The sequence below is a fragment of the Corvus cornix genome, chromosome 18 (genome assembly GCF_000738735.6).
Source record: "Corvus cornix cornix isolate S_Up_H32 chromosome 18, ASM73873v5, whole genome shotgun sequence".
Taxonomy (NCBI): Eukaryota; Metazoa; Chordata; class Aves; order Passeriformes; family Corvidae; genus Corvus; species Corvus cornix.
Window position 1 is genome coordinate 3487093 of NC_046347.1, and position 14827 is coordinate 3501919.

Sequence of the window (14827 nt, forward strand, 5' to 3'; positions counted from 1 at the left end):
GTGTGGTGGTGAACCCCTCCTTTTGCAGGCCATGCTTCGATCTGAGAGATGCTGGTTAGGCCTTGGCCTTGATGAGCAGCCCCTGGCTCTGCTCCTCTGGAGTTTATCAGAAACACCAGCTGCTCCAGGCACTGCTGCTGTCCAAGGAGCTCCTGGTTTCTTTAGGAACAGCCTTGGAAATGATTTTTCTTGCCTGAATGGCACAACGTCCCTCTTCTCCCACTTCCAAAGGAGTTGTGCCAGTCTGAAGCGGGGCCAGGATGAAAGGTTGTTGTGACTAAAGCCCTTCTCTTGTGGCCCTACAAACAGCGGTGGAAAACGAGACCCTTGGAGCTCTGCTGGGCTGCGGCAGCTCCACCAGAACCTCCCTCGGAGTGGGACCTCCCTGAGCCGGGATCTCTCCCGTTTGCTGCTCTCGGGGGATCCCAAACAATGACGGATCCTGGGCCGATCCCGCCGCTCTTCAAGGCCCAACTGTCACCCCTTGGGGAGATGCAAAAGGATCTGGAGTGAGCATTTCCCTGCCTCTGAGGGGAATTTCTGACAGGTTCCTTGCACTGACTCTTTGTATCTGTGTGCAGATGCTCTGGCAAATATGGGAGAAATGCTGCTCTCTTTGATGTTTAAGTACCTTAGATAGATAAGTAAGTTAGGCCTGTCAGTAACTTTAATATAAGTTATAAAGTTAAATGCTGTTAACTGTTATTCCTTTGCTAAATTGTTACATTTAAGGTATAATTTCAGTACTGTTGAGTGCTGTTAAGGTTTTAGTGAGTGCCCTCACTGTCCTTTTGTCACACGTACCCGAACACACATGCACACAAGACTAGTCAGTTAATTTCTGTTTTGATTAACTGGATTTTGTTTGCCTTAAACATCTTGTAAATAGTAGAGTGAACCTTGCCAATGAACCTTGTCGTGCTGTTGCTTAATAACAAATCTGATGCTTGTTGATCCCCTTGCCAGGGATATTTTAAGAAATCTCAAACATTAGCTCTGAACATGCATTTCCCATTTGATCCCTCTGTTCCTCACTGTTCATTGCGCAAGTACTTCTTGTTCAGTTTCTTTGGCTGTTGGGGTCATTGGAGAACTCCAAGGGTCTCCTTATACATTTCTCTACCTTTGTTTCTTAGGATAGACTGGACTTACACTTTCTGCAGACCTTTTCCTGAGAGGCTCCGTTACGCAGTTCCCTGATGTTATTAAATGCTCCTTTCTTTAAAAAGACAAGAGAAAAATATATTTTCTTCCATTTTCTGCCACTTTCTCTTACTTTTAAATTCCTGAGTTAGATGTGAAACCAGCTCCAAGTATCAGGCTGAGTTTAGTGAAGTTTGTATTTTGAGAACCAATAGGATCATGCTGGGAATCTAAGAGAGAACTACATTTTCTGTGTGAGGGACAGCAGCCCCTTTTTTGCCAAGGCCTCTGAAGCTTGGGAAGGTGCTGAGTTGCTCAGGTCAATGGGCATGAAGGGCACTACAGGTGCCAGGGCAGCCCAGAAATGACATGTCCAGCACAGGGAAACTGAGGCCCACTCTTACAGAGAGGTTCTGTGGACGGAGGAGTTGATTTTGAAACCTGCTTTGGTATGAACAGACCAAGAGGAACTCAGATATTACAATTTCAATGCATTTCTTTTTTTTAGGTGAAGCAAGAGAACAGTTATCAGTGCTTGGGAAGGAGACTCCGTCAGCATAACTTGCTCAATGAATGCTTCAGAAAATGAACATTTAATTGCTGGGCAGCTCTTTCTCGCAGTGGTCCATTTGACAAAGATGTGGCGTTAGTAAATAACCATTCCCTGAAATACTTGGATTCTTGTCTAGTAAGTTCAAGGGTTTCTGCTGAGTATCTCACAGCTGAGGGGTGCCAAGGGCCTGCTCTTGCTCAGAGCAGCCAGAGATGCAGAAAGCTCCGACAACACCGGCACAGGCCCCTCCAGTTTCTGTAAGGAGGTCTCTGAGATGGGTGCTGGAGTGCAACAGCGCGTGCACAGGGCTGCCTGCTTGTTCTGCACAGGTAAGGATTCAGCTCACAAACAGGGAGTGCAGTGCATTTCCTTTTCCCCAGTTTCTGGCTGTTCTTTGAGACTACTTGCAGTGAAGAACCAGGATCAGCAGATGATGCCCCAGAGAAAAAGGGTAGGTGTGGATTCACGGGGGGCAAAGGGCTGCTGTCTCCTAAGGCAGATGCTGTGTGCTGAGGTACCTTGGGCTGGGGTTGAGTGACTGCTGTCACTGTCACAGCCCTCTGTGCCTCCAGGCAGGGGAGTGGCACTAATATTTGCTCCCTTATCTGCATGTCAGAGGATATCTGGTGCCATGCACTCAGAGATGACATCATGCACTGGGCTTCTTTTGGTTTCTTTATGAACTGATTGATCAGAAGTCCGACATGATTTTCTTTCAAAACAGCAGGTTAATTTTCCAGGAGGAATCCCAGGTTGTTTCAGATGGCAGGGAAGGGTGCAATGGGTGGTGGGTCAGCTCGGGGTGAGCTGGGCAGCTCAGCCCAGCCAGCAGCAGCCTATGAGATGTCTGCTCCCAGGGGCTGCTTTTAGTCCCTGTGAATGTGCAGTGATCCCGAGTGGCTGTGACTGGCACAGGTTTGTTTGGAACAGGAGCTCCCTGTGAAGCCCTTGTTAAAAAGACTGTGCTGAGAGCCAGGGGGGGAGAGAGCAGCTTGGTGAAAGGGTGGGCTGGGGGGAAGCATTGCTGCTCTCAGATCCATCTCCAGTCTATGGCAGCCCAGGGCTGGGACTGCTGCTTGTGACTGGCTGGGGGACAGCTTGCCCAGGGTGGTAAAGAAAAAACAAAGGTTGTTCTGTGTGTCAAAGACAGTGGCCAAGTGGAAGCAAAGATCTTATGGCTCTGTGGAGAGATCTAGGATTGTAGGAAGAGGGGAAAGGAGAGGGTCAGGCACTCTCCAGGTCACCCTCCTGTTGTAACTTTGTGCTGCATTTGCTGAGAGTTAAAATCTACTTGGACAGTTTGATCTGCCTCCTTGCCACCCCAAAACACCCCACCCAAAACAGGGAGAAGAAAGCAGCAGATCTTACCTGTATCCTGTGCTGACAGGACCTGATCTTACAGAGCCTGGGAGCCCTTGCAGGGTCAGGCAGTGCCAGAGTGCGGAGCAGATCTCAAATCCCGTCGGTTCACATGGCTGCTGGAGTACCTCGAGGGACAGGGTGACTGCCCAGGTACTTCTGAGCAGGTTGCTGGGAAGTTTTTGGGAGTGTGATTGGTTTTTTCCATGTTTTCTCACTGCAGTGTGCCACACAGCAGCATGGACTTGCCTGGTGTCCAACGTTCAGTGACATTGCTGACCTGCACCCTAAATTTAAAGTCCAAATGCATGTAATTAGGTACTAATTACATCTAATTACATCTTAAAGAAGGAAGGAGCCAGTATCCTGCTTTTTCTCCAGGATCCAAGTGACTTTCTCATCTCTTGCTCAGGGCTCTGGAAGAGGAGCTGAACGAGCTGGGGTGGGGAAAGGCTGTGCAGGCACTTGGAGAAGGGAATGGGAGAGGCCTGAAGGCTTCCTTGGACACAAACAACGTGTGAGGTACTCACTCTGTCTTCTTTAAGTGCTCCTGTCTTAGAGACAATCTGTTCTCTTAGAAATTGTTGCTCCTTCTACTTGTTAAGTAGACCTGTAGAATACAGTTGGCTTTCTGGGCTGCAAGTTTAATTTTCACTTTGAGAGAGTACATTGCTATGGTGGAAAAGGCTTTATTGTCTTGGTAAAGATTGGAATTATTTATTGTCTTGGCATTGCAATGAAGTTAAGGGAGAAGGAAAAGCCTGAGAGTTTCAGGTAGTGATGTTTCCTCAAATAGATCCTTTTAGCAACAGGATCAAAAGGCCTTGTTAGGGCTCTACAGATTTCCTGTCAAATCCTCTTTCCCCTGCCGGTGATCTCAGGTGGGCTGGTTTGTGAGTCGAATGTGATCTGGGGGGAAGCTGGGTGTGAGTGGCTGGTGTTTGCTGAAGGAACTCCAGCTCCTCCTGCTTGAGAATTAATCACGTTGTCATTGCCAAGATGCAGATCAAATCTGCTGCTTTGTGTGCAGGGCTTGTGTAAGAATTGAGCGTTTTCCTGAAGCAGTGGAGCACCTCTCATCCTGCTCCTTAAAAAGCCAAGACTTTTGCATCTGCACCCACCAATCTAAGCCCGTGGGAGCCCTGACAAACTGAACTGATTGTACCAAGCCCCTGCATTTCAGGGGAGGCCACAACCGGGGGACAACTGCATGACTTTGTCACTGTGAAGAGCAAATTTGAGCCTCCCCTTTCTCAGTTGCCTTCCAAGGGGAGGTAGGTGCTCCCCATAGACAACTTTCTACTGCAGCCCTGTGGGCTGGGGGTTGCTCAGAAGCAGGAAACCAGGGGTGGTTTAAGTGTGAAGAACCCCAGATGCACCTCCCAAAGCCATGGCTCTTCCCCCTCTATCACAATCACTGTGATACAAAGGCAAAAGCAAAGCTCTACTGACTTTTTTCAGTAGACAGCTCATGTAGCTGGAAAACAGCAGCCCAACCTGGGGCTTACGACTCTCTCCTCAGGACTTTAACTCATCGGTCAGACTGAGGGAACAACTAAAAAGAGCTTTGGAGATGCTGTGGATGTCGTGTCTCCCAACTGCCTCCCTCTTTCTTCTGCTTCTCCCGTGCTTCCCTGCCCAGGACAGTACGTACAACATCGATGCTCTTATATTTCTTACATTTCAGTATTTTCTTTTCTTTTTTTCCAACCTTCTCTAAGCTATGTTTGTCTTAGACATGCAATGCTCTCTATTTAATTTTTCTTCCCTTGTTTATGATGTAGCTTCTTTTAGGTGTTTCCCATCTGATCTCTCTATTTCTCACTGTTCATTGCACAAGTACTCACTGTTCAGTTTCTTTGGATATTGGGGACAATGGAGAACTCCAAGGATCTCATTATATATTTATATATCTTTGTTTCTTAGAATAGATTGGGCTTACACCTTCTGCAGCCCTCTTGCTGAGATTCTGTATTATCCAGTTCCCTGATGTTATTTAAATGCTTCTTTTAAAAGACAAGAGAAAAATGTATTTTCTTCCATTTTCTGCCACTTTCTCTTACTTTTAAATTCCTGAGTTAGATGTGAAACCAGCTCCAAGTATCAGGCTGAGTTTAGTGAAGTTTGTGTTTTGAGAACCAATAGGATCATGCTGGGAATCTAAGAGAGAACTACATTTTCTGTGTGAGGGACAGCAGCCCCTTTTTTGTCAAGGCCTCTGAAGCTTGGGAAGGTGCTGAGTTGCTCAGGTCAATGGGCATGAAGGGCACTACAGGTGCCAGGGCAGCCCAGAAATGACATGTCCAGCACAGGGAAACTGAGGTCCAGTCTTACAGAGAGGTTCTGTGGACGGAGGTGTTGATTTTGAAACCTGCTTTGATATGAACAGACCAAGAGGAACTCAGATATTACAATTTCAATTGCATTTCTTATTTTTAGGTGGAGGAAGTGAACAGTCAGCAGATGTTATCAGTGCTTGGAAAGGAGACTCCATCAGCATAACTTGTCCAATGAATGATTCACAAAATCAAGTGGGAATGTACTTGAGAGCTATCAGACAGAATCTCAATGTGATATATGTTCCCAAGGACGAATCTCCAAAAGTCAATCCTGCCTTTGCTAATCGCACCGAGTATTCAAAGGAAGGGGAGAATTTCAGGATAACCCTGCAGAGGTTACAGGAATCTGATCCCAAAATCTATGTATGCTCTGAGATGGTTAAAATCAATGACCGTCACAAAGACCTATATGGGAAGACAACCATAGTGGTGGTCAAAGGTATTGCAATTCCACCTTTTATGTCATGAATTAGTAAATGCAGATCTATATTTTAAATCAAAGATTGGAAGAAAACACAATGGGAGGGCGAGTCTGGCAGAACTTTTTCCATGTCTGCTCAGGTCATGTACAGATTTGAAGGAAAGTGTGGGTGTTTCTCCCTGAAACAATGAAGAAAACACATTAGATAGTATGGTACTAAAAAAACCCCAAACCACCCTAGAACATTAATTTGTGACTTTTTAATCACAGCTACAGATTTTCATATGAGTCATAGGTTGCTGCAGCAGTTTGGAAGCAGTGAGGTCCCACAGCTCTTTCTAAAACAACCTGTCAAACCTTTATAAACAACCAGCAGAGCAAAGAGGGGCTTTTTTTTAGGTAGTGGTTTTCGCAAGTCTCTTTTGTTTTTACTAATTCGTCTTAAATGACAAATTGGTAATAATTGGGAAGCTGGTGCTATGCAGGGTCTGCAAGCTGGGCATGAGTGGGTAAAGGGTTTTTTCTCTTGTTAGTGAGGAGTTGATGAATGGGCAGAAGCACTCCTTTTGGCAGATATTTCTGCTTGGGGGAACAATTTTTTTGTCTTTTTTTTTTTTTCCCCATTAGATGAGGGTTGAGCCCACACTATTCAGTGGGCACTTTATTCCTCTTTGTACCCGTCCTTCCAATGAGACCTTCTAACCTGAAACATCTTTCCCAAAGCTTACAGGGCTTTCTTCCTTTCCTGTCCCCTAGATATGTGAAATCTAATTGATTGCTGATCAGCAATAGTAATTTAGATCCATGAAGGATTATCATCTCCTCCCTTAGGCTTCTCCTTCCGAACTTCTTGGCTGTGTTTTCTCAAATGAATCACATCTTCTTTATTGTGTATTGTCTCTCCAAATTATTTTACTAAATTGCTTTATATGTCTTTTTGACTCTGATCCTCTTCTCTGAAATGCTTACCATCTTCCCTTTACAAACTTGATAAATTCTGTCCTCACTCCCTTATCCACTTTAATGATAATGTTAAAAAGAACAAGTCCTGTCCTCAGAGGAGCTCAGTGGAATGTCTTTCCAGCTGGACAGTGAGTCATTAATAACCACTCCATTCTCATAGACCGTTTTCATCATGGATGGGACACACACTGTATGATTTGATCCAGACCAGTAGCCCCCAGGTCCGTCTATGGCTTCATCTCACTTGAGAAAGCAAACAATGATGCATGGCTCAAGGACATGCTGATCAGGCTGTATTCCCTTAGAGGAGGTCAGTATAGGTCATTTTTTAGGTAGATGCAGACCCTTTGCAAACAGCTAAACCTGTTGGTCAGTCCTACTTTCAGATCCTGAGGCAGGAAGATATGCCAGGGTGTACTAAAATATATCGTTCTTCTTAAAGCATGTTTAAAAATTCATTTTATCTAAACTTCTATGGTCTGTTCTTTCTGTCTGTGACCTCTGCCCTTGCTCCCCAGTTAAAATGCACCATGTTAAGCATGTGATAGCCACTAATCGCTCTGGTTTTAGCTAATTCCAGCAGGGCTCTGGAGCAGTCACCACTTTATGCCAACCCTGAGCAAGGCCAGTCTGTCAGGATCACCTGTGTGTTGAAAAGCTCACCTGAAGCTGAGGGGTTCTACTTGCTCAGGACTCACGTGCAGCCTGCCATAGTTCTGCATGGGTCAAAGCTCAACAGATCAAGGGTTTCTCCTGCCTTTATGAGTCGCTTGGAGTATTCATGGGTAGGAAATAGAACGGTGATAACTCTACATGACCTGCAGGAGGATGACAGTGATAACTATGTCTGTGCTGAGGAGGTGACAAATTCCCCTCTGCTCTCATCGAGTGGCACCATGGTGCTGGTTAAAGGTATGGCCCTTTTGCTTATTTAATCATAAATAACTATTGTGTTGTAGTGCAAAAAGTGGACAGAAAGCTTTCGGAACTTTAGTCAGGACAGGCAAACCTGGGTAAATTTGGAGAGTGGGCTCAAGCTCCTTTGTGCCCTGTTGAGCTTGGACACAGAAACACTCTGTGTTTCTACCTGCCTCGTACAACCAGAGGGGTATTCAGACCTTGCCATAATCCTGCATCTTAGAAAAAGAAAAAAAGGCCAAAATAAGATAACAAACACTTCACTGTGTGAAATCTGTCAGTTTTAGGATATGAATAAGTATTTTTAGCAACAATTCCTTGACCTTAACATGACATAAATGACTTTTAGAAACCATTCCCTCTAGCAAGTCTTGTGTTTAAAAATAGATCACATCAGGGACCACAAAACAAGTCCTCAGGCACTTGCTTCAAGCACTACAGACCACAGCAGAGGTGTTCTCATGTACCCTTGTCACACACTGAGCACTCTGTGAGCACGTGCTGCAAAGAGGGGGTTTGGGTTTTTTTGTGTTCCCAAGAGGGGAGTTGATTTTTATGTGCACCAAAGATGGGGTTTTACTTTTCTGTGCTCCAAAGAGGTTTTTTTATTTTCCTGCAGGATGGTGCTGTACCCATTTGCTAAGCTGAAGTCTGAACCAGCAACATAGTGCTTGATTTTGATGTTACTGGTGCAATTTAACCCTGTGCATTGGGCTTTGCTGATGCTTTTCTAAAATAAGGTTTACAAAGCCCCAGAGAGTTGCAAAGGATTTTCCTGCAGTCTGCAAAGGCAACTGTGGTCCCATTCTGTGCCACCACCCACAGCTGGGGCAACAACTCAGTAAAGTGAGGTGGGGGAAATGACAGCACAAAAAAGCAGGGGGGTGATTATTAATTAGTGTGTTATTCAGATATGGAATAATTGAGGTTTTAGAGAGTTGAAACCCTTTCCACCAGCATTATCCTGCTCAGTGTGCTTCATACCACAGCATCCTCCTGCTTCTGTCTGTACCTCTCACCAACCTGGCTCTTGGATCCAAGTCAGAGCCCTTAGGGTTGCAGCGACACTGCAGGAAAACATTTTCTGCTCCCATTAGGAGTGTGTGGTCCACTTCTGCTCAGTGGTGGGGAAGCTACATCTTTGTAAAGTGCTGCAGATGCCACCTGCAGCCATCCCCAGCCTCTGGAAGAGCACAGGAAATGGCAGTGAGAATATTAATGGGATGACAAACATGGCTCTGTAGCTGTTGATATCCAAAATTTTGATTAACCTGTAAAATTTTTTTTTTCAGAATAAAAATAAAATTCTGCCTCTTTGTATTTATAGTAATACTGCTGTAATTTTACATGCAGAAGTGGAGCAGGCATGCAAGAAGAGCTCCTGGGGTTTGTATGCCCTTATTGCCGTGGTGGCACTGCTGTTCTGTGCCCTGGCGTGCTGCACCTTGTACCGTGTGGATGTAAGTACACTGTCACCACAGCAAAACTGTGCCTGGTGGAGCAAACCGATGTTATTTTTAAATAGTGACTGAGTCAAGCAAATATCTGAAAAACCTAAGCAATTGTGGCTTCCTATTGCTCTCCTATTTTCCCTTGTTTAATATCTTCCAGCTGTAAACTGTTGGCAGCTAACATGGTATCTTGTATTTCTGTAACCCTTTGTCAATGAGGTATTGTTTATCTTTTGATAACAAACCTCACGTGAGCTGTGTGGTTGACACAGCCATGTGTTGTGTGTATCTCTTGGAACAAAGCCCCTTGCTGTTCTGTTTTGCTTGCTTTTTAAAATTTTTTTATGTGAATTGGGACTGGAGCTGTACATAGCAAGCTTGTAAGAGATGTAAGAGAACACTTGGAGGGGGACACAAGGGCAACAAAAACTCATAAAATAGCCTGATGTCTGAAAGTAGCACTAGGAGAAAAAAAAATTGCCCCGTTCTAGAAAAAAACCTTTCTTACGTTTTTTTTCCTTTACTGGGATTATTTCTATTCATATACTGCAGAAAGTGCCCAGAAATTGTCTCTGATAAATCCTTCTGTTCCATAAAGATTACTGAAAATGAAGTGTATGGTTCACAGGCTCCTGTCTCATCCCTCCACATGTGGATCCAGCACTGCTAAAAACCAGTAGTGCAACATAATTCTGTCAAAGCCCAGTGGGAACTGGTGTCTTGTGCTACCAGTCTAAGAATGAGCCTTATTTGTGTCAGAGCTAGGGCTCCATCCAACTCTTGAGGGAACTTTTAGTGAAATTGCATCAGACTCTGTCATGGGTTAGCAAGCATAGTCCCAGAAGTGATGTCCTTGCAAAGGGGTGCTTACGGCTTCATCTGGGACCTGACAGAACCTATCAGCTGGCCAGTTTGAATATGAACAATTCTTTAAGCCACTTAAAGTTGTGACCGCCTCTGTGATCCACACTTAAGAATAGGAAACTCCGAGGCAGAGCCTCTCTGTCTCGTTTCTGGCGCTGGGACAGGTGGCTGCAGACTCCGTGCGGGGGCCAGCGGGCCCGGCCCAGGCCCTGCTCGGGCCAGGCCAGGCTGGTCCACGGCCATCCTGGAGCCAATGGGCCCTGTTCCATCCGTGGAACTCCCCCTTATCCCTGCTGTGGGCAGCCGGAACAGCTCGGCTCCCCCTCTCCAGTGCAGCCAAGATTCAGCTGAAGCTGCACTGCTGTCCAGCAAAGATCATGTGAGCAACAGCGATAAGCTTCATTCCAGCTGCAAGGCCTGGGTGAGATTAACCCTTTTAGTGCTGTGAAGAGCTGAAAACCTGAGGGGAGAGAAAGAGGAGATGCTTAAAGCTGAAATTCTGTTGTGAAGCTATGATATATCAGAGCACCCATTGTAATTTCATGAAGGCGTGGGGGGTAGAGCGTTCAACTTGTACTTGTGAGCAAAAGCACCTGCGCTGAGATAGGCAGATGCTGACTTAAAAGAAAGTTAAATAAATAAGCTGATAATTTCCACTTGGTCCTCTAAGACATCACAGGGTCGTGAGAGGAATTTTAAAGTACATTTCCTCTTCCAATAGATGATGTAGATGGACTCCTGAGATGGAAAACAACTCCTCAGTTGAGGTCTTTCCAGGCTCTGTTTTGAATGGCTGTTTTCTTTGTTTTGCAGGTGAAGAAATATTTCCAGAAGAAAAAGCCCAATGTGGTATATGAAGACATGTCCTACAATTCCAGACGTAGCACACTGGTCAGAACCAACACCTACAGCAGAGGTGAATAAACTTCTGCCAGCTGGGACCGTATGTACATTGACCTTTCCCTTACAGGCAGCTCTGAGAGCTGCTTGTAGTAGCTGAACTGAAATTGCTATCACCTACCTTCTTCAGTGCGAAGAAAAACCTCATTTCCAAGGCTCTTTCTACTTTTTTTGATTTTTTTTTTTTTGTGATGTACAGAAAATGTAGCGAAATGCAGGTACCCTGGACATGTGTGTGCAGTTCAGTGTGAAAAAGCAGCATTTTGGGGCTAAATGCAACAACATATGGGCTTGTTTCTTTGACCAATAACCCTTTCTGGGCAGGTGGGATGGATGGGAAGGTCTGGTTCTGAGCTTTGGTAAGTGCTCAGGAAGACCACACAGGTCTGTTCAATAGTTTGCAATGGATCCACACAGGCCTGGATTCCAGCTCTCTCATGGATCCTCGGGGTCTGCCCAAGAGCTCAGGCAGCTAAAACTACTCAAGAGTTACAGCAGGGAAATCTGTTTTGAAGAAACTTCAGAAACGTGGCAGGGTGCATCATGAGTGTAGTGCTGGATCCGTGTGGGCTCACTTGCTCCGAGGTCATGACAGTCCCACAAAAACACAATCAAGTCTAGATTTTAATTTGCTGCCTCTGTCAGAGCTACTGGCATGGCTGATGACTAAAGTTGAGTCCTGGTGGCTTCTTGGGACAGCAAAAATGTTTGTGATGTGCTGTCTCAGGAGGATGTGTTTCTCCAGGTCAGTGACTCCACACTGTACAACACAAGATGAAATCATCTGGGGTAAAGCCAATGCCTGCATTCCAACCTGGGCACGGGTGGGGCTGATCTAAAACCCCTTCTTACCAAAGGGATTTATCAAAACTCACATCAGGCAAGAAGAGGCTAAATTTGGTTTAGTAACAGTTTATAGAACAGGTGGCTGTGGGAGCTGGGCTGAGGAAGGGCTCGGCCTCCTCCAGGGGTGTTTTGGTTTTGTAGTGTTGGGGCCACTGTGGAAAGTCAATAATGTTCCACAAAGGAATGCTGGATTGCCTTGATACAGGGCAGGATTGATGGGGGTGACTTGTGGTTGCTGACGACAGTTTCTCTCTATTGATGTAATTGTTTATTTTTTTGAGGGATTAGGGTCAGTTTATCTTTGATGAGTGCATAGCTGGAGCAGAGCCAGGCACAGAGGAAAATTCTCTGACAATGCTCTGACAAGATCCCAGCTTGCCAGGACACTCCTGCCCCTCAGGATAGCCCATTTCCCTCCGAATATCACTCATGAAATGCTGTGCACCAGACCTGAGGGAGAAATCCCCTCACTGGGGGGTGGCTGGTGCAGGTTCACCCTGTGAGCAAAGAGGTGCTGTCCTCACACGGCCAGACCTGAATAAATTGTGTTTGTGATGGGGCTTTGTACAGTTCCTTGATATTTTCATACATATATTAAAACCTGTTTCATATATCTTGCAAATAAATGGATGTTTTTTTTAATGGTTTGTTGTGTTTGGCTTTTTTCTGAATAGTGATTCAAAGCTTTTTGCAAAATGCTGTATAAACTGCTCCTAACAGCATCCCAGTAGACAACATAATAGCTGTTTTCCACTTTAATTATATAATCTGCAAGTGAGGTTTTTCTTTTTAAAACCAATCAGAAAATAGAAAAGAACACTTCAGACCTTGAGTATTCCATGTCTCATTGCCCAGACTTTTCTTGAACTCTGCTAGGCTTGGTGCTGGGACCAGTTCTGACTTTGTCCCTGGGAAAGCCAAGCTCAGGGGTGGGTGAAGAGCTAGGGAAGAACCAATAAATTAGGTACCTATCTAGAAACTGAGGTGCCCATAATCAATCACCTTTCATCACATTTTCATTTTTGGAACAAGGTGCAGGTTTAGTCAAAAAGCGCCAAAACCCCTGAGAGCTGGCACTGGGAGGTTCACAATGAGCAAAGCGGCATTTGAGATCAGCTTTCTGAAACAACACTGCTGTGCAAACACGACCACAATGGTGGAAAAAAGAAAAAAAGCCGTGAAAAGAAACAATAGTGGAGGTGGTTTTTTTGGCTTGGTATAAATAAATTAAAAAACCCAAAAAAGAAGTAGCACCTTGCTGAAGAAAATGACAGACACTGAGCCATTTCATGGGCTGGACCTGTGTGGAGGGGTAGAGAATCAGCACCACAATTAACCCAAGCAGTGGTGAATGAACTGCTGGGGAAATTATCTCTGGAGTCAGGGAAGAATTGGTTATTGGCTGCCCAAGAGGGCTGGAGCACTCTGAAGAAGCAAAGTTGTCTCAGAGCTTCCCTGGAAAGCAGAAAAACGGAAATTTTCACTCCCAGAGCTGCAGACAGAATTGCTCTGGGCCAATTCTGCTGCCTTTGCTGTTTTTCTATCTCCTGTCTCAGCCTCTGGGGAGGGAAATGATTTTCAAGGAGAGGTGGGAAGTGCAGTCCAGAGGCTGGGATGGGACCCGCAGCAGTGAGAAAGGTGCCGGGTATTGGTGATGTCCCCAGCCCCAACCATGGGATAAATGACAGGAATTTCAGCTGGGAGCAAAGCACCCTCAGGTGGGGAGCAGGGCTGCAGCTCCAGTGTCAGAGTTTGTGGAACAGGGGTGGAGCGAGCCAAGGCAGCTGAGCAAGGACAGCAGGTCAGAAGCAGCAAAAACCCAACAGGCAATGTACAAAGTGTGTCTGAAGTAACTCAGGGGCCAGGTCTGGATGGAGTGGCCTGGGCTGAGTGCCTGGGAAGGGGGAGGGATCATCAGAAATAATTCTGGTTATCTGTAAAACTGGAGAAAGCAGCCAGCACATAGCAGATTAGTGCTGATGGAGCCTGTAGACTCAGGAAAATTTAGCTGGAAAAAAAGCATTTTAACCTCTTGATTCAGGTGTGTCTGACAAGGACGTGCCTGAGCTCAGGTTCCAAGGAGGCTGATAAGCTGAGTTGAGCCACAAAAGGTTTTGCAGGAGGACAGGATACAGGAGAGAAGCAGGTTCTGCTCTTGTGGCTTGTGACATATTACAGGACACTGCAATGTCTCCAGGGACTCTCCTGCAATCCAGTGTTTATGTGCTCCTGATAGCTGTAAGAGCTACATGATCCGTGTCTGAAATCCACACTGGGACAGTGGTCTGGAGCCAGTTTCTCCCACCTGCCTGTTGCTGGTGGCTGCTTGTGACTCCTTTTGCATCCAAAAACTCATGCAGGAGACACTCTGCATGTGTGGAGGATCTGACCAAAATACGTCCAGCACTGCTGGTTCTGCTGGAAACAAGCTACTGACTGCTGATTTCTCAAGGTCCCTGTGTTAGTGAAAAATCTATTTCTACTCATGGTATGCAAGCTGTTGTAAGCACTTGTTTTCCAAAGCATTTAGTTTCTTTTTGAGTGCTTTGTAACACTCAACTTGCAATATATTAGCAGTCAGCTTACAGTCAAGTTGAAAATGTGCAGGGTTTTTTTCTGGTAGTTCACAGATTTGGTTTTCTCACAGCTTTCAGCTTTGAGGTGCTGAAAATGCTTCATTGGTGCCATTTCTTTAATCTGATATATTTGGTTAATATGCTCCTGCACTAGTTAATGAATTCTTTTACTGCTTGTCATACAAATTTAACAGTATTTATGTTGTTTTTCCATGGTTTTTGACACTGTTTCAAATCCTTCAGTAATAGATCCTTCGGACTGGATACTGGCTACATGTAACATGCAAGAAGTCTTTCTAATTTCATTTGGAGTCTCAAGAGGTTTTAACTTACTTTTTAGGAAATCACTGGTAATACATTACTGTCTCATAATGGCCAGAGCATCCTGCCTTTTCTACAAGAGTCTCACATAATTTTTTTCATTTAAGAAATTGAAATAAAGCAACCAGCCTAAATACTGACTAAAAAGAATAAACCATTTTGTCCTAACACTA

At 45.1% G+C, this 14827-nt stretch overlaps 1 protein-coding gene across 7 annotated transcripts in view; it reads left to right on the forward strand.

The window, feature by feature from the left end:
- LOC104694349 (T-cell antigen CD7-like) overlaps positions 1 to 12400 on the forward strand; it is a 23884-nt gene extending 11484 nt beyond the window's left edge. For 3 of the 7 annotated variants that reach the window (XM_039562279.1, XM_039562276.1, XM_039562273.1), the window contains 6 exons: positions 1652 to 3577; positions 4578 to 4701; positions 5495 to 5833; positions 7349 to 7690; positions 9050 to 9156; positions 10825 to 12400. In XM_039562279.1, the coding sequence (XP_039418213.1) occupies positions 4629 to 4701; positions 5495 to 5833; positions 7349 to 7690; positions 9050 to 9156; positions 10825 to 10935 (972 nt within the window). In that variant the 5' untranslated portion in view covers positions 1652 to 3577; positions 4578 to 4628 and the 3' untranslated portion in view covers positions 10936 to 12400. The remainder of the gene's footprint in view (positions 1 to 1651; positions 3578 to 4577; positions 4702 to 5494; positions 5834 to 7348; positions 7691 to 9049; positions 9157 to 10824) is intronic. The other 4 variants (XM_039562274.1, XM_039562275.1, XM_039562280.1 and 1 more) reach the window with 4 other exon arrangements.
- Positions 12401 to 14827: the final 2427 nt, after the last annotated feature.